The sequence below is a fragment of the Xyrauchen texanus genome, chromosome 45 (genome assembly GCF_025860055.1).
Source record: "Xyrauchen texanus isolate HMW12.3.18 chromosome 45, RBS_HiC_50CHRs, whole genome shotgun sequence".
Taxonomy (NCBI): Eukaryota; Metazoa; Chordata; class Actinopteri; order Cypriniformes; family Catostomidae; genus Xyrauchen; species Xyrauchen texanus.
The window spans coordinates 17,542,272-17,567,489 of NC_068320.1; the positions used below are offsets into that span (position 1 = coordinate 17,542,272).

Genomic DNA, 25,218 nt, shown 5'->3' on the forward strand with positions numbered 1-25,218 from the left:
GCTGCATCTCTCCTAGTGCTATTAGATAAATTAACACTGCCTTCGACACTATAGATAATGATTTTTTTTTTGGATAGGCTTGATAATTATGTTGGCATTTGTGGACTGATATTGCCGTGGTTTAGGTCCAGTTTATCTAACCACTACCACTTTGTGTTAATGAGGTATTGTCAGATAAAACACAAGAATGGAGTGCTGCAGGGCTCAGTATTAGGTCTTCTACTTTTGTCCTTGTATACTTACCTTGGGAGACATTGTCAAGAACTATGGAATTGATTTGAATTGTTACACCAATGATACTCTGCTGTATATTTCTTCGAACCTGACTAAATTTCCCAATTTTCTGAGTTGGCAGAGTGTATCAATGTTATAAAAAAATGAATGGCTAGAATTTTCCTTCTACTCAATTCTGAGTAAACAAAGGTATTAATTATCAGACCCAAAACCTCTGAAAAAAAATAAGATGCTATAATTTCCCATGATGGATGTACTGTTATGTTGTCTTCGAACTTGGGTGTTATGTTTTATGTTTTCCACTTCAGAAATATCACTAAATTACAGTGTAAAGGGAGTTAAGGGAAAGGAGGAGGCGAGAACCGGCTTGGCAATATAAATAATATTTTAATAAGGAACATAAAAAGACAAACACACAAAGGTGTCAGACAGCTGCCTGTAAATCTCTCTCTCTGTCCCACTGCAGTCTCCAGTTGGCCTTTATCCCTCTCTGAGGCTTGATTAGCCTGATTAGGGGCCGGGTGTGTAGCATCACGACCTGGCCCCACCCTCCGCCCTGTCACATTCTGCATATGCACTCTGTTTCTGATGCCGAAAAGCTCATGCGTTCATGACATTGTAACTAGATTATTGTAATGACATACAGGGTGGATGTCCTGCAGACTGAATATATAAGCATCAATGGGTTCACAATGCAGCAGCTAGAGTGCTTACTAGAACTAAGAAATGTGATCATATCAGCCCAGTTTTACTGTCACCGCATTGGTTGCCTGTTAGGTTTCGTATCAATTAAAAGAATTCTGCTAACTATTTACAAAGCTTTCAATTATCTAATTCCTAAGTTGTTGAGCGACCACTTATAGCACTATAATCCATCATGTACACTACTGTCACAAAATTCCAGACTGTTGATAAAATATCAAAATCCACAAAAGGAGGTAGATCCTTTTCCCATTTGGCTCCTTTGATCGGGACACACTCTTTCAGTTTAAGTATAGACTAAAGACTCATCTGTTCAGCCAGCCATACACTTAATTTATCCCTCAACCCATGCTGCATTAGTCAGGTCTTCCAGACCGAAAACACTTCTCTATAACTCTGCTTCAAAAATAAGTTAATAGCATCTACAGTAATAATAATCCATTTGTTTCCATGTCTCAAACTCGGGATATATCCTAAGGTTAGAGCTTGCGATATCTAGTCAGTGTCTGTCCAGTGTGATGTCCCACTCCTATATATGTCGTTGAGCGATGACTACTAACTGCAGTCTGTGACAACCAGGGAGCGAGGAGTGCATTGATGATCACTGTCTGCTTCACTTCAGTCTACAACGATGGACCTCACAGAGGATGAACTGCTAATGGCCACTGCCTGCACCTCTGCCTTAGGATGGGCTTTAGTGAAAATTCAAGCATCCAGCGAACTGCAAAGCACAACTCACTGACCACTGTCTGCATCATCTTGGTCAACACAGCTAATAAACTGCTATCAACTGCAATCCAATCAAACAGCAAGAAACATTTCTCTGACCACAGCTTGCATCACTTGTCTTAAAATTGAATTACGTAGACATTAAATAACTGCCAACTAAAGCTTTTATCAGCCAAATAACTAGGAAAACTGCATCGACGTGCACTTCCGCAGTCAATGTCGAGATGGACTTTGAAGACACTTAATCATTAATCTTACAGTTCAATCAATTTCCTTTAGTTTTTAACATTGACCACCAAAAATCTACTTAGTTTACTAAATTAATATGTGATATTACATATAACTAACTGATATTGGCTTTAGATTCATGCTGTATAGCCAGAGAGGAACTTGCTCCCCCAGCTGGTTTCTCCCAAGGTTTTTTCTACATTAACTAACAACATGGAGTTTTGGCTTGCTCTCTGTGGCCAAAAGACAAGTAATATTAAGGCATGATTTTCAATGATGCTTTTTTAATTAAATTGCTCAATGAGGACATTTGAGACATTACAGACTGCTTTGAAATGTTGTGTATTGTGAAAAGTGTTATACAAAGTGTTATACAAATAGAAATGACTTGACTAATATTTTATTTATTTATTTGTATTAACACCTTGCCCAAATAAAATGACATGATATTTAATTTGTTTTGGTTTATTTTATAAACGAACATTTTGCATTTTACACAAATGAAATGACATAAACCTCTAATTAACTTTTTTTTTCTACTGTGTATTTAGTTTAGTTTATTTAAAAACACTTTATGCTAATAAAACATTCATTTTATTATTTTTAGTTTACTTTATAATTTAATATATTACATTATTTACAAATGAAATAACTAATGTTTTTATTCTCTATTATTTAATACTTACATTTTCGTTTATTTTATAAATGAATATTTATCATTTTATGCTCATACAATGGCTGTGTCATTTGGAAGGCTGCGTTCTCCCGACAGTCGCATTTCTCGGCCGCATACGTCATGAAGCCTGTCTTGTTTCATAAAAGTGAGTAGGACACTTCAAACGCGACCTTCTTTCACGGGAATTCGGAGAATGCATGAGGTGTATCCTCCGGTGGGCACAACTCACAATTCTTTACTTCATCGAAAATGTAAAAAAAAAAAAAAAAAATTGATGTTTAAACGCAAGTATTGTTAATTCCCAAGTTGAAGTACCTCAGTTGATATCATTGATATATTAATATATAATTAAAATCTAAGTATTAGACTAAAAGTACACCTGTAAAATCTATTTTCTTTTATCTTTACATCATTATAACTCTTCAAAATTTTATCTCTTACATTGCCTTCTAAGGGGACTATGTTACCGTCTCACTCAAAGCGCTCGCGCTTGTAAAAGAGTGGCATGCTGTCATGGCAACCATGTTACGTTTCGTATCCATTTGTCCGACGAAGGATGTCTCGTTTAAAAGAGATTTGCTTAAAGGAGGACGCGAGGTATACTGCAGCCTTCAAAGGACGCGTCCTACCTAGCATGCAGCCTTCGAAACGAGACACCAAATATGAACAATGCGTAATTTCCACGCATTCTTACACAACTCGAAGCAATTTTTGGACATTTAATTATTCCATTGGAGCGTTTCTGACAGGCGACAGGAATTTCCCACAATGCAGTTGTCATGACCTAAGAAGTACACAGACGTTCGGTTATTTGACAAACGTGCTGCTCTCACAGCGGTTCCCATTCCCATTTCACTCTCTGTCCTGCTGATCTGCTCGGTCCTGACGCTGATTCTCCAGTCTGGTACGTTTAACTACAATATTTGTTCGTATTCTATTATTAGGCACTTTCAAGCGACTTTATTTTAATATTGATCAGGAGACAATATAAATAGGTCTCTATGAATACGTGTTAAATATGTAACACAACACCGTTACTTTTCTTTCATTTTAAAAATTGACGCAGTGACATGTCACGATATACAGTATTTGTGTGGATGCGCTTATCTCAGATGTGTATTAATTTAATACTTCTGTTTTATATGACAAAGAATTATCTAAATTGGGAAATGTTTTGTAGTCATCTGTAAGAGGCATATCATTGTGTCCTCCCACACTGTCGTCATAGCAGTGTGGCATTATTACGTAACGTTTTGTGTATGGAAACCCAGGAATTAATATTTCACGTCATGTATTTTTTTATCGACCCTCTACTTATTGACACCTGCTGAATTTAACTTGAACATGCCCTGCCTATCAGCATGACCAGTAATGGATACATAAAAAAAAATGAAAAAATATGAAATTGTTGTGTTTGTGTGAGAGAGGATGTTGCTCATTCAGTTACTGAAACTTTTGCTGCACCTGGTCATAGAACTGTCCTATTCACATTCTAAATGTTGTTCACGGTCGATAACAAAAGAGCTTATCACTTTAGCAATGTGGGTGCTGGCAAACAATACACACAGATTATTTGGCAAAGGTTCCGGATGCTTGAGATTTTTATTTATGCCCTCCTAATGCTGTTTTTTTTTTCATCAGCTATTCACTTTGTGGTTCACAATGGCCCTTCAATTACCATTAATACTTGTCTGTCAAAATGTTGGTATATTGCCCTCTTTGCTCTGCTTATAAAACATTTTAGGCTTCATCAGTCCTTTATGACCATATATAGTTCCAACTCTACTCTAAGTGTCCAGCATGCTGTATTCATAAACTGAATAGCTGAGAGTGAACTGTATTTTCTCTGCATAGAGACTTTACATGCCACATGCAATGCTTGTAGCTCAAATGAGAGGGTCAGTTCAATCACAGTGATAGCCTGAGTGACAGTTGTCAAAACGATAGACCGACATTTTGTTTAGTCGGTCACTCTCATCAAGCTCCAGTTTGAAATAGGTTGGCTTTCCTCAAATTGATTGAATTAAATTAAATTGGCTTTCCTTAGGTACATTTACTGTAGTGATTCATTATGCAGTACACTGAATAATACTACTATTAAGATTTACTTAATTTAATACGTTTTTGCGTTTCAGCTTTCTTAGCACATTTTAATTATATAAACATAAGTGAAATCTACTTTATTTCATGATGTAATATTAATTAAAGTGAGTCAATTTAACTTAAACATATCAGGTAATACAATAACTTTTACTTACAAATCTTATGCACATGGTACTTAAAGGATTAGTTCACCCCAAAATGAAAATTCAGTCATTGTTTACTCACCCCTGTTTAGTGAGCAGTTTATGGTGACCACCACTTCCTGCTTCAAAAGGACACAAAAGTATCATTCAGAAGTCTAATAAATTATTCTGTGAGACTTGAGATTGTTATGAAAGCATATGATAAGGTTTGGTGAGAAACAACCCGAAATGTAGTGTATTATTTAGTGCAGTGGTTCTTAACCTTTTTGCAAGTGTGAAATTTAGAAATCGCTCCATGACTAATTAAGACCAATTAAGATGACTACAATTTATGAATTACTAAAGCCAGGTGACGTCTTGCAATAAGCAGTAATTAATTTATATCAAGGTAGGTGGTGGCATGATCAAAGTATTTTTTTCAAAACAAAGGTTTTCCCGTGACCGCTTTGGGACCCCCAGGGGGGTCACGACCCCAAGGTTAAGAACCACTGCTTTAGTGAAAATGGTCATTGAACATCGATCTCCTGTGTACGTTCATGATAGGGCACGAAAGCAACCATTCACGCAACCCCCTAACAGCATTGTGGCGTTCAAGTGAAACACGTTTTGTTTATTTAAAAAACAGATCCGCCACAGCGATAGTGACAAAAAACACAACACAGCGAATAGAACTTACTAAACATATCTGAAGAGTTTGTAGAAGAATTGATTCATTTCTATGCCCAGCCTTATTTTTTTGAATGGAGTACTCTGAAATCAAACAGAAACAAAGAGGCAGCACAGTCACACCGTGTCCTAACCTGACTGTAAATGACACGTGATAAAAGGTATAATTTTGCGTTCTTTTTAAGCTTGAAGAGGTAGTTCTGTGTTAAGAAAAAAAAAGTCATATAGGGTTATAACAACACAGGGGTGAGTAAACTATGACTGAATTTTAATTTTTTTGGTGAACTATCCATTTGAACGTAGTAAAAAGTAAGTAATTATTTTTTTAGAACAAGTTCACATTTTAAACTTTCCTTATATAACTTTCCTTAATCCTGTATAACATACGATGCCTTCCACAGGAAAGATTCATAGGTGCCATGTAGTCTTTTAGACAACATTACCTTACATTACTGGCAATATAAACAAGGTACAGAGCTGTGCATACAGATCTTAACACTGTGCACAATACATGATGACGGTGACAATCAACAGATCAAGTAAATAATGTTGCAAACACTGAAACTATTCAAGCTCTTTAATTATTCAATTATTCATACTGGGAACATCAGCTTCGAAAAGTTAAGTAAAATGTACTTATTTTATTTACCTGTTAAATTTACTCAAATTAGCGCATTAACATGACAAGGTTTTCCACTTTAGGACTGATACGTAATTCATGACAAATTTTGTAAAGATAACAAACAATCATAAATAATATTTACTTACAAGCAAATTTTTACATTTTGGATTTGAGTACACATGTTGAATTTACTTTGTGCTTTGTAGTTCATACAGTTCTTGCTTTAACTTTTCAATGTAGAAAGTAATACATATTGTCTGCTTTATTTATTCACCACTAAATCACTTTTTTCAGTGTGTAGGCAGTGTTCTCAGTAGCCAACCAGATACATCAATTAATAAATACATTTTCTATGCAAACACAAGCAGTATCAATGTAGATATACAGATAAGGTTTAAAAATAATTTAAAGACCTTTCTGTAATGCTGAAGATGTACATTTCAAGCTGTGAACAATTAAAGACCTGGTATCACACTCTGCAGAGCTGAAATTGAGCATACTCTATTTATAGTTTACTCTTGAAGTCTGAAATGGGTATTTTTTAAATATGGCCTTGCTTGTCTCTTGATCGTATGTTGAAATCACTCCTGCCAGTTAGCCAAGACATAATTGAAGGTTTGCTTAAGTACCAGCAAGTTTCTGTTTTAGCTGTTGCATTCATTTTCCTAATTCTGAATTCAGATTCAGATGAAGAAGAATTGTGAGGGGCCTTTATTTACTCTAGGATAGGGTCAGTGGCCTACATTAGCACATTACTTACAGAAGGTTCCAGGTTCATAACAAGTTAAACTGCATTATTACCACAAAAAGTCACTTACAATGGAAGTGAATGGGGCCAGTCCATTAACGTAATAATACTGACCTTTTCATATATATGGGCACACTATATACATAACATGTTAACATGATTTTAGTGAGATAAAAATCAAGGATTTACTGGCGTGATGCCATTTAACATATTGTTGGATTTACTGATGTCATGTTGTCATGAAAGTTGTAATATTGTAGCATACTGTGTTACACACATTTGGTTAGGTTTGTAAGCGATTTTACACTAAAATCGTGTTAAAACATATAATGTGTATGTCTTGTAGCCATACTTCTGAAAGATAAATTATTTTAATGTTTATGGACTTGCTCCATTCACTTCCATTGTAAGTGCCTTACAGTAATAGCAATTTCTTTTTCTCTTATTTTTTAATTGTTTTTTTTTTTTCAGTACTATGCCACAAATGCTGTTGATTGAGCTTATCTTCTAATTAACCCAGAACATTCTTTAAGCAGAGAATATAATGGTTTGTAAGCAAATACTTGAAACCTTGTTTTATTGTTTTAATTTTAAGATATAGTTTTTTTAATAAGTGTTGTTTTCCCTTATTATATGTGGGGACAAATGTCCAAATCAAGCTCTTAATTGAATTACTTTATAATGATAATTTGTATTTTTTTGCCTCTTTTCATGCTCCTTTGTTGCAGAATAATGAAAAGATCTCTTCCCCTTCTCCATCACCTGCATGGCCACTAGATGGACCTCATTCATTATAAACCATAGCTTTTATTAGTTAAACTATAAACTCTCCTCACAAAAAGTTAATAAGTTAACAGTTTTTAAGGTATATTTTTCTCAGGCATTTACTTTACAATTGATCATAGATGGCTTGGAGAAAGTTTATTTTAACATCTTTAATCTGCTCTTAAATACCTGACTGCTAAGTGACGCTGGCCCACACCTTCCCGCTCTCTTCCTCATAGCTCTGTCCCATTGTGTGCTCAAGTTTGCCATAGGCCAGGATGGCTGTTCGTCTTCTCCGATACATGGCACCGCTTGCTTCCACAGCCCTGCTCCAATGCAGGCCCTCCCCTAAGACTGCAGGGCCACTCCTAACTCTGACTCCACCCACTGCGCTAGGTACTGTTATCTATCAGCTTGGGTTGTGTGTCTGAGGTTCAATAAACTGTATGTTCATTAGGCAAGCTGAGTCTAATTAGTATTAGGATAGATTATTGTGCTTTGCATTGTTTTAGGGAATTGAACAACACGACTGTCCATTCATCAGTGTTGAACAGTTCCTCAAGTGTATTGTATGAACTGGGGTGTAACTCTTCCCAGTTTCGTTTTCTCTTTATGGCCCATATTTCCAGGATTGATGTGCTAGAGCCATAGAAACCGCTGATAAGCTTGGTAATAGCCTCAAATCAGTCTCTTATTCAAATTGCATCTGTGCTGCTTTTAGTTTTTCTCCCTTTATGGCTCTAAATGCAAAAACTAATGGAACTAAAGGAAATCTCACAAAAACATGACCAGATAACATTTCTCCTTAAAATTGAAAGGGAAAAATGTTTTGTGCATAAAGAATATTAAGCATATTTTTTAGGCGATGTATGATTTATTTTTATTTTTTTTTTACCTTGTGACATTATTTTCATGACAATTATGCATCTTTCACCCAAAATTTTTATTATTATTGTAATGTGCCTGGATAGTTTTTTGTTGTAAAAATATGTATATACATATTTGCAAAAATATGTATTTTATACATTATTTATATATATATATATATATATATATATATATATATATATATATATATATACACTGACCTAAAGGATTATTAGGAACACCATACTAATACTGTGTCTGACCCCCTTTCGCCTTCAGAACTGCCTTAATTCTACGTGGCATTGATTCAACAAGGTGCTGAAAGCATTCTTTAGAAATGTTGGCCCATATTGATAGGATAGCATCTTGAAGTTGATGGAGATTTGTGGGATGCACATCCAGGGCACGAAAGATGCTCTATTGGGTTGAGATCTGGTGACTGTGGGGGCCATTTTAGTACAGTGAACTCACTGTCATGTTCAAGAAACCAATTTGAAATGATTCGAGCTTTGTGACATGGTGCATTATCCTGCTGGAAGTAGCCATCAGAGGATGGGTACATGGTGGCCATAAAGGGATGGACATGGTCAGAAACAATGCTCAGGTAGGCCATGGCATTTAAACAATGCCCAATTGGCACTAAGGGGCCTAAAGTGTGCCAAGAAAACATCCCCCACACCATTACACCACCACCACCAGCCTGCACAGTGGTAACAAGGCATGATGGATCCATGTTCTCATTCTGTTTATGCCAAATTCTGACTCTACCATCTGAATGTCTCAACAGAAATCGAGACTCTTCAGACCAGGCAACATTTTTCCAGTCTTCAACTGTCCAATTTTGGTGAGCTCTTGCAAATTGTAGCCTCTTTTTCCTATTTGTAGTGGAGATGAGTGGTACCCGGTGGGGTCTTCTGCTGTTGTAGCCCATCCGCCTCAAGGTTGTGCGTGTTGTGGCTTCACAAATGCTTTGCTGCATACCTCGGTTGTAACGAGTGGTTATTTCAGGCAAAGTTGCTCTTCTATCAGCTTGAATCAGTCGGCCCATTCTCCTCTGACCCCTAGCATCAACAATGCATTTTCGCCCACAGGACTGCCACATACTGGATGTTTTTCCCTTTTCACACCATTCTTTGTAAACCCTAGAAATGGTTGTGTGTGAAAATCCCAGTAACTGAGCAGATTGTGAAATACTCAGACCGGCCCGTCTGGCACCAACAACCATGCCACGCTCAAAATTGCTTAAATCACCTTTCTTTCCCATTCTGACATTCAGTTTGGAGTTCAGGAGATTGTCTTGACCAGGACCACACCCCTAAATGCATTGAAGCAACTGCCATGTGATTGGTTGATAAGATAATTGCATTAATGAGAAATTGAACAGGTGTTCCTAATAATCCTTTAGGTGAGTGTATAAAAATTACTCTGGGGCACTTTTGGAGGCACTGCCGCCTGCAATTTTTCACCCTCAAATTTAAAATCTCAAGTTACATATATATATATATATATATATATATATATATATATATATATATATATATATATATATATTATTTTTATTTATTTTTGTCCTGATTTTGTAAGCCAAACAGTCTTCTTTTTTCCACTAGATAGCAGCAAGTACTAGAAAAATATATTTTTCCTCTATAAACTTCCATCACAAAATGTCGATCTAGAATGTGGAATGTGCTTGTCCATAGACATTCTGTCTAAATTTCAGTTCATGCACCACCATCGTTGTTTCAATTATTATCTCGGCCTCTGAGTGGACTAGAAAGCAGAAATCCCCCGCTTCTCGATGAAAACATTTTACCATCGATAGTCGATAATATCTGTATATTTGCGATGATTTGTTTAGCATGCTTTTCCTGCTGGAATGCATATTCTGTCTGGACATCTAAGATTTAACATTGGATTATTCACACAAGCTCACAGACAAGTAAAAATTGCCTCATTTAGTTGAAAACTGCCTAAGGCAAAAGTAGAGTTGAAAAGAATAAAGGCAGTTCAGCTTCAGGTCTAAATATTTAACAATTTAAAAAAAGAAAATAAATGCAAAATATCGTAGTGGTCCTAAAACTTGGCTTCACTTTCTTTGAGCAAAATATGTTTTCTTATTTCTTAATTTTTATATTGGAATGAAATATGATGGGACATGTTCTTGAGAGGTTTCATGAGATTCACCCTTGTATACATTTTCATTTAAAATATCTTTAGTGTGTTGTTGTCTAAGTCTTATAGAAAAAAGACTTGAGTGTTGGATACTAACGAGGTTATCTAACTTTTTAACTAATTGCTTATTAAACTTGTCAAGTAATCATCTTTAACATTAATATCTACCCTCTGCTTGAAATGTACATTTGACTGCTATTTAAGTAAGAAAATATCTTCGTCTACAAGGTTTCCATTTGAATTACGTTGCTACTTTGTTTAAACACCATCTTTATAGTTCCTATTCACTTGTCTCTCTTTACACAGTGATATTAATCAGTCCTCTCCTGCATGAAAAGGTGGCCATCTCGTGATTTGCCGCTCTAAGTGTCCATCTCTGTGACTGACATCTGTGTTAACCTATGTTGTGTTCTCTCCCTCCTTGCCTATGTTTGTCTGTATTTTTTTAGCCTGAGTGGTAGGACAGTGTTTTAGCAGGTGGCTGCTGTCTCGCCACTCTCTCTTCTTCCAGCAGCATCAGCGCCAGCAATGTCCGGATTCAATCTACTGCATCTGGTCAACCAAGGCCAACCTGTAAAACTCAAGGCCTGCGGGCTCCCCTCAGGTCACCTGGATGCTGTGTGTGTTTGCAGTGTGCTCTGCCTTTACGAGTTTTGAAAATGCTTTCCTATGAGTGCGCATACGAGCGAGAGTGTTGGGCAAGGGGTGCGTGTTTGGTTTGATGGCAAGGTAAGGTCACTTGTAGAGAAACCAACTTCTTAATTTATCTAAAGGCAACCTACTGACCTGCAATACTACAATCCCAATTCCCAAAAAATTGGGACAGTATGAAAATAAAAACAAAAAGGAGTGATTTGTAAATTATATTCACCCTTTGCTATATTGAACGCACTTCAACTACACATTATATGATGTTTTTCCTTTTTGAATTTCATTGTTTTTTTTTAAAATGTACAGTAATTTCAAATCAGATGATTGTAACACGCTCCAAAAAAGTTGAGACAGGGACAATTTAAGACTAATAACAAGTTGATGTGTTGAAATAAGGTGTTGTGAAACAGGAGATGTTAAACAAGTGATGCAATCGTGTCATATTATATATGGAGCCTCCAAAAACGGCCTAGTCCTTCAAAAGCAAGGCTCATTCGAGACTTGTCAATTTGCAAACAGATGCTTCAGCAAATAATCCAGTACTTTGAGAACAGTGTTCCCCAAAGATAAATTGGAAGGATTTTGGACATTTCAGCCTCTAAGGTGCACAATATAGTTAAAAGATTCAAGGAATCATTTAAAATCTCGGTGTATAAAGGACAAGAAGAAAACCATTTCTGAATGTGTGTGATCTCTGATCCCTCAGACATCACTGTCTTAAGAAACATCTTTCATCTGTAATGATATCATGGACATGGGCTTGGGATTAATTTAGTAAACCTTTGTTAGTCAACACCACTCGTTGCTGAAATCCACAGATGCAAGTTAAGACTTTACTATGCAAAGCAGAAGCCCTACATCAACACGGTCCAGAAGCGCTGCCGACCTCTCTGGGCTCGGTCTCGCCTTAAATTGAAAGAAGAACAGTGGAACTGTGTTTTTTTTTTTTTTTTTTTGTCTGAACATTTCAAAAAGTTTTGAAGTTTTTTTGAACATTTAAAAAAAAAAAAGCCATCGTGTTATTCTGCCCAAAGAAGAAAAGGGCCATCCAAACTGTTATTAGTGTCAGGTCCGTAAGCCAGTGTCTGTATAGGCCAGGGGTATGTCAGTGCCCATGGCATGTGTAACTTGCACATCTGTGAGAACACCATGAATGCGGACAGATATGTACAAATTTTGGAGCAACACATAATGCCATCTAGCACCGTCTTTTCCAGGGACATTCCTGCATTTTCCAGCATACTGCCCGGATTTCAAGTGCATGGCTGTGTATGTAGAGTGTGTGGGTGCTAGACTGGCCTGCCTGCAGTCCTGACCTGTCTGCAATTGAGAATGTGTGGCACATTATGATGCATAATATATGCAACAAAGACCCCGTCAACTGTGCAGCTAAAGACCGAAATAATGGATGATTGAGGGAAAATTCCACTTTCTAAACTTAACAAATTTGTGTCTTCAGTGCGCAAATGCTTAATAAGTGTAATTAGAAGAAATGGTGATGTTTCACAGTGGGAAACACTCGACTGTCTGATCTTTTTTGGAGCTTATTGCAATTATCTGATTTGAAATTACTGTACATTTTCAAAAAACAATGAAATTTGCATGGAATAACTTAATCGAATATTTAGTTGTTAGTGCTTTCAATCTAGGAAAGGGTGAATATCATTTACAAATCACTCCTTTTTGTATTAGCATTTTTCATACTGTCCCAACTTTTTGGAATTGGGGTTGTAGAACTAGATGGCAAATGTCCTTTATATTTTGACTGGCCTAAAATGGAAATGGTACGTTGTGGTAATTTTTCAGTTTAAATACCAGGATGTTTTAGGCTGGTTGTTGGGAACATCTTTTATATATATATATTCTCACCTGTCCAGCCGTATCTGGCTGATATTCAACAGGTGAATAGATCATCCTTTTGGTTCCATTTATAATTTAAATGTTGGTCATTTTGTAAATAGACATTCATACAGTACCAGTCATTCTACATTATTATTATTTTGAACATATTAGAATAATAGGAAAGTGATTTAGTTGGTTTTTCTGCATTTGATGACCCCTTGCTCAGTAATGTCACATTTGCTTTGCTTCTTTTCTCTTTATAGCTCTTCAGTTGCTCATGGAATAACACTTAACTCACTGTTTTACCTTCTTTTAAGCCTGCATGCCCAATTTCTACTATTCCTTTGTTTTACAATCTTTTCTAATTTAGGAATCTATATGCACATTTGCAAAAAAATAAAATGTTGTCTTTTAGAGCAATTTTTTTTAAATCAGTTAGTATCTGACTGTGAATAGTGATTTTCTAGAACGGCATTGGTAACTGAAGAAAAAAAAATAATTCATTTGAATGATGCTGCTTCCACAAAAACGTACTGCATGCACCTTTAAGTACTTTACAAATTCAATATTTTTAAACTATTGTTGATTGTTAAAACATTTTATTTAGACAGGTACTTTCATTAAGATTAATAGGACAAAGTAACATTGTAAAATGAAGAACTTTGTGTCAAATCATAATTAAAACATAATTAGATTTGCATTTCCCGAAGAACATAAGTGCTTGCAAGGTAAAATTAGCGTTTAAGTTTTAGCTTTTGGTTCTTTGTAAATGAAATGCTGCATCAGACAGAGACACTTTGCCCTTAAGACATTCAGCATGCATCTTGTTTTCTAATAATGTATCATAATCAACACAGTCTTTGTATTGTAAAGGTGTCTATATGGTTAATTAGATGAAAGAAAGATGACATTCCCAATTCAGTATGCAAATATTGAAGTCAACATCATCACTGTCCTGTATTTTGAATGCTTAATTGCTTCAGTGCAAATGTGAAAATCCCCCATTGAATTTAGTCTTAAAGGAATATTCCAGGTTCAGTAGAATTAATCTTGATTACCACCAAAAAATTATTTAGACTCATCCCTCCATTTCTTTAATAAAAGTAAAAATGACCAAAAAAACTAAATTACAGTGAGACACTTAAAATGGAAGGGAATGGGGCACATTTTTGGAGGGTTTAAAGGCAGAAATGTGAAGCTTAGAATTTTATAAAAACAATTGTGTTAATTATTTTGTTAAAACGAATTTATTTAACAGGGCTGCAAACTATTAACCTTTCAGCTAGTCACCTTTATTGAACGTATTAAAATCTCTTGAAAAGGTTACTTTAAGCTTACTTAACACTTTAAATGCAACAAAAAAGCTTTAAATACAACAGCCAAAACAACTAAAACTAGACATCTAGAACACCTGCTATGATTTTCTCACCTTTTTCACATCTCATGAGTTTGAATCCTTGATTTAAACTAAAGTTGTTTAAATTGTAATTTTAGAGTTTTGTGGTTTGTTGACATTACATTGTCATGGGTTGCAAAATTAGATATACATTTACACAAAAAGGCCAGTGAGTTAATCTAACTAAAATCATGTTAACACACACATTGTTTACGGATTGGCCCCATTCACTTCCACTGTAAGTGCCTCAATTGAACCCAGATTTTTTTAAAGAAAGAAGGGGCAAGTCAAAATAATTTTTTTTGGTGGTAAATATTATGCCACAAATGCTGTCAAATGAGCTTAACTTGCACTGAACCCGGAATATTCCTTTAAATTTCTTAAGTATACAGATTACAAAAACTGTCTAATATAAAAATAAAAATAATCCACGGCTGAAATTATCCTTAAAACAAAGTTTGAATGGAGTCTGTACATTTTAAGTGATTCAGGCTGAATTAATTGCAAGTAAAATTTTAAGTTTCCTAACATCATTTGTTTTTCGAAAGAATGCGGTATGGAGAGGGTTTTCGAAACTCTGCTTTCAATGGAGGATGAAACGCATAGCAAAATCAATGTGATTTCAAACTAAAACATAAGTGGCCGTGACCTTAGGGTGAGGGGATTTAGAACAAACCCTAGCCAATTCTTTGAGGAATATAAATACAGTACTGCCTTGCAAGATTTGCAATGAGTTGCTAAAGATATAGGCTAGAAGGACTGTGAAAAATGCCTGAGGAAGAAGAGATTTGTTTTGGTTTAAAATCATATAACCAAAAAGGGATTTAATTGGGAAATAACTTACATTTGAGATTATAGCAGAGGGATGGTTGAGGAATGTTCTGATTTGTAGAGTGACCTCTCAGTGCACCAAATCTAAATCATTTGCAGGGGGTGACACAGACCAAATTCCTGAATTTCTTTAAATGCCTCCTTGGAGGCTATTCTAGACAAACCAAGAAATAAAACACTTTTTTTTTTCATCCCACCCTTCCCTTTCTCTCACAGTATAAATAGGGTTCAAAACCCTTCATACACAAAAAATAGGAATTCTCTCGCTCTCTCTGTCTCACTAATAGGATCCAGAAGATCCCTCTCACAGAGACCAGAGGAATATGGGAGAGTCCTGCAGGGAGGGGACCCCCTCCTCTGTGTTCTCTCCTCCCCTCTTCCCTGTGTTTGCCAGAAGTAACTTTGTACTTGCTGGACAGAGCAGGACACATCAATGGAGCCCATTCACCAGAGAGACCTTTAAAGACCCCATTATTTCCTCCATTCACATGGTTTCAATCTTGTCGAGAGAAATTCACCACATAGTGCAAGTGAAGGGAGACCCGGTCTCACCAGAACACTCGCTGTAAAACTGGCAGAACAATACAGGAGCAGGACGGACCCCACAAGAACACTGCAAAGAGTGAAAAAAAAAATTTATTAGCTGAGAAATATGCGGAAAGGAGTTAGAATGCGCTCTGTAATGGGAAATGGCAAAGGAATTGAGTGTAATCAGAAACTGCTGCTTGTCCCAGTGACTAAATTGTGTACAGATGGACAAATGGCAACAGGCTTTCCTTTTCTTTTTTTAGCACCCTAACAATGCCAAAATGGATATTTCTAACTGTAAACAAATGTCATTAAGTCCACATTTCACTGAATATTTGGGAAACAACTGTTCCCTACAACTGTGTCACCTAATGAAATGACCTCTTGCTGTTTATTATGAATGGGCGTCTAAATATGTTCTTCTTAATTATATTGCAATTATATGATCAGTTGTCTGGAAGGTGGAAAATGCAAGTTAACAATGTCAAAATAGAAAACAGGTGACAATTATTATAGTCGGTCCTCGGTTTGACCTCTAGAGGTCAGCATTGCTGCAAAGCTAGGAAACAAGTGTACTAACGCCTGTAAGGGTAGATCATAGACTTCTGTTCAACACCCAACATGAGCACTAATCTAGAATGTCAAATTTGCCTCAGCATAATACTTTGGCTGTAGCACATCACTGACTTGGAAGCGTTTTAACCCTGTGTGTGTTTGTGTGTGTCACTGAAATTGTGATTTTTTTTCAGGCAAGAGTCAACTAATAAATTACAATGGACAGATTCTTGTCATCGGACAGATAATTAGAAAAATACAGGTGAAACTCGAAAAATTAGAATATCATGCAAAAGTTCATTAATTTCAGTAATTCAACTTAAAAGGTGAAACTAATATATTATATAGACTCATTACAAGCAAAGTAAGATATTTCAAGCCTTTATTTGATATAATTTTGATGATTATGGCTTACAGCTTATGAAAACCCCAAATTCAGAATCTCAGAAAATTAGAATATTACATGAAATCAATAAAAAAAGGATTTTAAATACAGAAATGTCGGCCCTCTGAAAAGTATAATCATGCATATGTACTCAGTACTTGGTTTGGGCCCCTTTTGCATTAATTACTGCCTCAATGCGGCGTGGCATGGATGCTATCAGCCTGCGGCACTGCTGAGGTGTTATGGAAGACCAAGATGCTTCAATAGCAGCCTTCAGCTCTTCTGCATTGTTTGGTCTCATGTCTCTCATCTTTCTCTTGGCAATGCCCCATAGATTCTCTATGGGGTTCAGGTCAGGCGAGTTTGCTGGCCAATCAAGCACAGTAATACCATGGTCATTGAACCAGGTTTTGGTACTTTTGGCAGTGTGGGCAGGTGCCAAGTTCTGCTGGAAAATGAAGTCAGCATCTCCATAAAGCTTGTCTGCTGAAGGAAGCATGAAGTGCTCTAAAATGTCCCGGTAGACGGCTGCGTTGACTCTGGACTTAATAAAGCACAGTGGACCAACACCAGCAGATGACATGGCTCCCCAAACCAACACAGACTGTGGAAACTTCACACTGGACTTCAAGCATCTTGGATTGTGTGCCTCTCCATTCTTCCTCCAGACTCTGGGACCTTAGTTTCCAAATGAGATGCAGAATTTGCTCTCATCAGAAAAGAGGTCTTTGGACCACTGAGCAACAGACCAGTTCTTTTTTTCTTTAGCCCAGGTAAGACGTTTGACATTTGAAGCCCATGTCCAGGACCCGTCTGTGTGTGGTGGCTCTTGATGCAGTAACTCCAGCCTCAGTCCACTCCTTGTGAAGCTCCCCCACACATTTGAATGGCCTTTTCCTGACAATCCTCTCCAGGCTATGGTCATCCCTGCTGCTTGTGCACCTTGTTCTTCCACACTTTTCCCTTCCACTTAACTTTCTATTAATGTGCTTTGATACAGCACTTTAAGAACATCCAACTTCTTTTGCAATTACCTTTTGAGGCTTTCCCTCCTTGTGGAGGGTGTCAATGATGGTTTTCTGCACAACTGTCAGGTCAGCAGTCTTCCCCATGATTATGAATTCAACTGAACCAGACTGAGAGACCATTTAAAGGCTCAGGAACCCTTTGCAGGTGTTTAGCTGATTAGAGTGTGACACTTTGAGCCTACAATACTGAACCTTTTCACAATATTCTAATTTTCTGAGATTCTGAATTTGGGGTTTTCATAAGCTGTAAGCCATAAGCATCAAAATTATATAAAAAAAAGGCTTGATATATCTTACTTTGCTTGTAATGAGTCTATATAATATATTAGTTTCACCTTTTAAGTTGAATTACTGAAATTAATGAACTTTTGCACGATATTCTAATTTTTCGAGTTTCACCTGTATGATCTAACTATTGCACTGACTCCTGCTTGGAAAGAGTCTCAAAAACGTTGACTTGACTAGAATGATAATTGTTGCTAGTGGTTTAGCACTGCATTGTTATGGTGATTATGGACACTTACTTTTGTCCTACCTTAATTTCTGTCCTGTAGGAACATGCCGGAGCAAGAAGACATGGCCTAGAACCTTCCCAGAGGAGGAGCTGAGGAAGCAGTTGACCCCCATGCAGTACCATGTTACTCAGGAGAAAGGTACAGAGAGGTGAGTTGCCCTCCCTAACTCAAAACCACCACAACATACGCTACCAGACAAAAGTTTGAACACACTTGATTGAATCTGTTTCTCACGATCTTGAACACCTTTTGATCTACAGGCTTGTGCATAAATGCTTATATTTAGTTTTGTATGCACATTTTGTCTGCAGGTTAAATTCTTTATGAAGCTAAAATTAACGAAATTTTTTAAATGGATGAGTTTGATTGGATTGTGAAGTAACCGTAACCAACAAGTGCTCAGCATACTTGGGAACTCCTTCAATACTATTTAAAAGCATCACATGTGAATACCTCATGAAGTTGGTTGAGAAATGCCCAGTGTACAGAGCTGTAATCTAGGCAAAGAGTGGCTACTTTGAAGAAGTTAAAACATTTTTGGTTTTAATAGCTTTGCTGTTATTGTAAAATGTGGAAAACGGACATAGCTTTGTCCAAACTTTCAACTGGTACTGTATAACACAAAAAATCTGCTCAGTTGAAAATCAGGGACCATGGATTTGTCTTTCCCTTGAATTTTCAATTCCAAGTGTTGCACCTATACTGTAAATGTTTGTTCTGGTGAATTGTGGCTGCGTGGAAAGGCTGCGTGGATTGATTTCTTTTATCCATGCTTGATAAATGCATGGCACTTTTTCTCTTGAATGACCCGAGACAATGAGCTGGATGTTGAGCAGTAGGATGTTAGTAGACAAATGAGCATGTTTGCGGATTGGTAGGGAAAACACTGACACTTCCCCTGTTCCCCTCCATTGCTCAGTGGCAAAACACACGTGGGGAAAGTATTTATCGGCCCATTGGCTGTAGGAATGCAAAAAATGCCCTTAGCCTGTCTGAGAAAAGGAAAGGTGGATTTTGGGTCCTGAACAATCCAGGTACCTTCTTGATCATTTAAATGTATAAAGTATCAGTTTTGATTTGTGTGTGTGTGTGTGTGTGTGTGTTCTAGTGCTTTCACAGGAAAATATACTGATAACAAAGAGGATGGAACATACCATTGTGTCGTTTGCAGCACCCCTCTTTTCACGTAAGTGTCTTTAGTGGCCCATATTTAAATTTCATCTTTATTTGGGTCATTTCGAAAGTCACTTCAAAGAAAGTGAAAAGTATGCTCTCTTTATTAATGTTTTAGACTGGTCATGAGGTACAGTTTGCAGTTTAATAGCATGCTTTTGTTGGTTAGAGACATATGTAAAGGCTGTCTGATCCATTTGAAGTTCATATAACTTGTTTTTCCCAAGATATCAGTGCATTCTCAGAACAGAAGGTACAGTTGCTCAAGCTTCTGTCTTTGGCCAATTCTAATTGGCAACCGATCACACATGGCCCTGCTTTGGACTGGGTTGGATGTGTGTAGTCAATGCTTAATTCTACCTGATGGGGTGTCCAGGTGGGCCCAGAAGCCCTTACCCAGTTATTTTGTTCCCAGATCGTTGGAGAGAATCAAAGGTAGCAGTTAGTATTGGCTCCGGTCTTAAATGGATAATTCACCCAAAAATGAAAGAAGAATATCACAGCTCTGTAGGTCCATACGATGCAAGTGAATGGTGATTTAGGCCTTTTGAAGCTCCAAAAAGAAGATTAAGTCGGCATAAATATCATCCATGTGACTGCAGTGGTTTAATAAATGTTTTCTGAAGCGATCCAGTTGGTTTTTATGAGAACAGACCAAAAATAATACACCTTTTTCACTGTACATCTTGACTGCAATCTCCTTGGCAATCATGATTTCAAGGTCATTTTCACTTCATATTGTGCCATCTAGTGATCTGTGCATGCCGCAAGCACTAGGAAGTGTAATTGAGCTTGAAATCATGATCGTATCTAGAGACTGCAATGGCAAGATGTACAGTGGAAATTTTTATTTTTTATTTTGGTCTGTTCTCACCACGTTTTTGTTCGTAAACTGAAACTAAGACGAAAACTATGATGTAATTTTTTTTTTGTAAACTGAAATAAAATGACTATTTCAAAGTAAATGAAAAAATAAAACTAAACTAACAACATTTATTGACAAATTAACTGAAATAAAATAAATAATAGGTTTCGTAATCAACAAGCTGTCATCACATGGTGGAAAAATCTGACCTGTGTGGCTGTTTAGCGGAATACCTGCAGATGGTATGCGCATGAGGTTAGCTGAGCCTGCTAGAACTGATGGATTGATGGATGAAGACGACTCGGACATGAATGATGGCAGCTTGGAAATGACAAAGCCCTGTGTGGGATATTTCGAGTTTCATTCTGAAATTGGAAAAAGCAAATACATGGTCACATTCAATCAAACGATGTCCCACAAACCTGAAAGTAGCCTACATTTGCAAACCAATCATCACGAAGAGTACAAATCATTCATGATGAAAGATTCGGAAAGGAAGAGTACCATCAATAATGATGAAGTTGAAGCACCAGACTCTGACCGTGTGTTTCCAAAGCTCTGAGGTTTGGGCGAAAAGTTCAAATTGATAAAAGATACGCGAAAACGGTTGCTGTTAATTGGGGGTGCACGCGGCTGACCGGTGCATTGCGTGAGACGATTGCAACGCGAGAGTGTTCCCGCGACGGGCTTTATAAGGTGCACAGAAATGGAACCAGTGGACTTTTTTGGTCTGCCCATAGGGTAAGATGGTGCCCCCCTAGGGGGTTGGTGCCCTACACAGACTGCATCATCAGCGGCGTTACTGGACTGGTATGTTCACTAGACTGTTTGATTCGGTAGCGTTCAAAACTTTTAATGCTGCTCTTGACCGCAAATTCATCACTCTTCTTTGCTGCATGGATAAATTCACTGATTGCACTAAAATGCAAACTGCAACTCAGTGTGTGAAAGAAATGCTGAGAGATATGTGCAAAGTTACTATATGTGTATCTACACATAGAGTAAAAAGGCTCTACTGCTTCATTTCATCAAAACTAAACTAAAACTTACAAAATCATCAATGAATCTAACTAAAACTAAACTGAAATTTATAGCAAATCTGAATATAATAATAAAGTAAAAACTAATTTGAAAATGAAAAACTATAATAACCTTGGTTATCCTTAAATCAGCATCTACATTTGGATATTTAATGTTTGTGTTTCTAGTTTATAATTGACTTTATATTGTTTTTCATGTTTTTATAGGTCCGATAAGAAGTTTGAGTCTGGATCAGGTATGATTCCTCCCTCGCCTTTAACAAAACTGCAGCATATTAAATTTGCTAATATTTTATATTTAGTCTGAATAAATCCAAACTGACCCTAGTTACTTTCTGAACATGTATTCCTGGTCATTTTGTAAATAATTAATGGTTTGTCATCGTAATGAACTTGCTCCGCCCCTGAAATGACCTTCCATTGAGGCTGATGTCACCAAACCTCTTATTTTTCAGTCCCTTTAACACCCTGTCATATTTTCTCATTGAATATCTTGTTTCACTTCATTGTGAAAGTAAATGAGTTATGAACGGCATTTCATGTTGATTTAATATTAGAGGTACCAAAGATTTCAGATGTATTTTTACACATGAGAACAGAGTCTCAAATGATTAAAGGGATAAAAATGAAAAAAAAAATAATAATAATTCTGTCGTCATTCACTCATCATAATGTTGTTCCAAACCAGTATGATTTTAGACATAATGACAGGCTTGGTCACCATTCACATCTCCTGCATCCTTTTTTTAATACAATGAAAGTAAATGTTGACTAAGACTGAATTGAAAAAATATTTAAAGAAGCAAATGGTAACTGATACTAACTTACACAACATATATTGTGTTCAACAGAAGAAAGGAAGTAATTCTTGTTTGTAAAAACATGAGGGTATGTATCGCATAAATTATGACAGAATTATCATTTACCATCCCTTTAAGCACAACTGTTTCACCCAAAAAAAAGCAAGATAAAAGAAAAATGTATACAGCTCATTGCACACTTCTCTTGTCCACCTCTCTTGTTCTTTCCAAAGAAAGAGATTGACCTCATTAACCTCCTTTATGGTTGATTTCAAGGTCAAACACTAAGTGTGGGGCAGGAAATCTCACATGCTACTTAAAATATGAGTTATAGCACCTACTTGAAACAACACACTGATTTAAGAAGCTTACAAAATATCCAGTCGGTTATTTTAATGAACGCTATCTGTTCCAGTGTGATTAATGATATTGGCTGTAAACATTCAGCCGCTGTCATCTATAATCCTTTGGAATTCTCTGGCTCTTACATGGTCTACATCAAACACTGCCAATCCATCTTCCTTTGTAATTAGGGAATAACTAACTATAACTAGGGAAAAGGTATGTAGTGGTTTGTTTTTGTTTTGCAGAAACCTAATGCAAACATTTGAACTAATGGAGTTTAATATGGTCTTGTTAATGACTATATGCTGGTTATTTTGACTGATTTTGATACTTTAAAGTAACTAAAGTGTATATAGGTGCACTCAGAAAATGTTCCCCTCATTAAAAACATTTTACCTTTAAAAAATGTAATCGTACTTTTGAAAAATGTTTAAAATCATCCACACTCACATGCAATTTGTGTAATACTCCAGTCATATCAGAAGTGTAATAAAAGCTTTGTTTGTTTAAATCTTTCATTTGGTAGAGCAGGTAAGCATTAAATTGGTTCATAGATGTTATTGCAGCCATGTTACAAATCCCATAAATACAATCATATGGCCCTTTCCGCTGCTGCCCTAACATAGCCCAAATATATTTAGTTGTTGCAATGGCATATGTTTCTCTTATGAGTTTATGATGTGTATTAAAAAAATTTTAAGCTTGAAAAGACTCTCATCGAGCGGACTAAATGAATGTTGAGTTGACGCCAAATGTACACAATGCCATTATAATATATTGCAGCAACGGTTAGTTGATTCGTTACAGATCTGAGCTCCAAATCTCATACTTTTTGAGTGTTGCACATGCTATTTTTATTCACTCTTCGAACGATGTATATGTGTATGCATGAATTCTCCACAGAAAACAGCACGTAATGTGAAACATCTGGGACCCATGGTGAAAAATCTGATTTTCGCTCAAGTCAAATCTTTTCTGTCTTTGCTTTTGGCATGGGAGCCAAACGTCCTGCGTTGCATACAGGCAGCGCTGCAGCCTGGACTCATAGACTCAATTTCCTGTTTTGTTAGAGGGCTGCTACACTGCTCCATTCACTGGGCTGCTCGTTTTGGCGATAAAGCTCCATTAGATCAGCCCTGCAACGATCCGCCGGGATTCTCCTGCTCTGAGTCATAGGATTCCTATATTCCCCCTAGAACTTCCTGTGTCTGAGTGGATTTTCGTGGCTTTGTAGTTGTGGCCAAGCATCTCCTCCCTAACAGGGAGGAGAGAGAGAGAGAGAGAGAGAGAGAGGGGGCCAGTATAGAGGGCGGAGGGGGGTGTTTTAGGGGAAGTATAGAATGGGCGGGTGAGTGACTGATAGACAGTGTCTAACTGACTGCTGTAGTATCACAGCAGTGAGCCAGCTCCTGCTTCCTCAAACCTGACTTGGTCTTATTGCGAAAGGTAAAATCTTCTCGAGTTGAATGATGAAACTTTATCAAGAGAGAACACACTTTTGGTTACTGACATTAGTGCAAAAACTTGAATAGTGCAAAATACCTTTGAATAAAGGATATGAAAGAGTTTTGAACTTTATATGTCAAATCTACCACTGTGGTGGTATTGTCAGTTATTAATTAAAAAAATCTCTTGAATAAAAGCCAAATTGTTTTGAATCCAGGGTGTGCCTCCAGTCAGGCTTCCTAAGAAACCAATTGGCCCGGATGCTAGGGTGGGTAGGGTCACATTGAGTTAACCTCCTCGTGGTCGCTATAATGTGGTCACTCTCGGGTGGGTTCATGTGGTGAGTTGTGCGTGGATGCCACAGAGAATAGCGTGAAGCCTCCGAGGTAACACGCTCAGCAAGCCACGTGATAATATGTTTAACGGTCTCAGATGCGGAGGCAACTGAGATTTGGCCAACACAACCTGGATTGAGGTCACTACGCCACCATAAGGACTTGGAGCACATTGAGAATTGGGCATTCCAAATTGGGGAGAAATCAAGCCACAGTTTTCTGAGGGAATTAACCTACTAATGGATTCCTTATAGTTGTCTCTGCACATTGAGATGGTATAGCAGAAAGTATTTTAACATCGGAAAAAAATACTCATTACATTTAAAACAGCAACAAGTCATAATTCATGATACATCAAGGTACTAAGTATTCTGTGTGTTCTCAGTATTGTTGTGTAGAATTTGGTAGGTCTGTTGTGACAGTCCTAAACAAATGTGTCTGCAGTGACTGTGTAGTAGTAAGTTCCCAAATTTCCTCTTCTCCAGACGTTCCACCTTCTCAGAGAGCCATGAGCAGGACCACCCATGAGCCACAACAGCCATTCTTTCCACTTGCAGTCCTGTCACTGGACAGAAACTTTCCAAATGAAAGAAGCGTGATTCTGAGACAGCTCATAACTCTGCTGATAACGCTGTCCGTTTTTGGTTTATTTCACTTTCTGAACTCATGCACAAAATAGGGTGGATAAAAGATTGCGCTCTATATTATTTGTGAGAAACAAAATCCAGATCAATATTACTGTGATGTCGATGTTTCATTTGGAGCCTAGCTTTTTATTACTGAAAACTAGTATGAATTCTCTTGACAAAGAAATTAAAAGTTATTATA

General features: G+C 37.0%; 1 protein-coding gene across 6 annotated transcripts in view; it reads left to right on the forward strand.

The window, feature by feature from the left end:
- The first annotated feature begins 3,191 nt into the window (after positions 1-3,191).
- Positions 3,192-25,218, forward strand: part of msrb3 (methionine sulfoxide reductase B3) — a 30,622-nt gene continuing 8,595 nt past the window's right edge. The window contains exons 1-6 of one of the 6 annotated variants that reach the window (XM_052118987.1): positions 3,192-3,473; positions 7,879-8,012; positions 11,167-11,259; positions 18,426-18,534; positions 19,495-19,572; positions 21,672-21,700. In XM_052118987.1, the coding sequence (XP_051974947.1) occupies positions 7,895-8,012; positions 11,167-11,259; positions 18,426-18,534; positions 19,495-19,572; positions 21,672-21,700 (427 nt within the window). In that variant the 5' untranslated portion in view covers positions 3,192-3,473; positions 7,879-7,894. Of the gene's footprint in view, positions 3,474-7,855; positions 8,013-11,104; positions 11,260-18,425; positions 18,535-19,494; positions 19,573-21,671; positions 21,701-25,218 lie in introns of those variants that run through there. The other 5 variants (XM_052118986.1, XM_052118988.1, XM_052118990.1 and 2 more) reach the window with 5 other exon arrangements.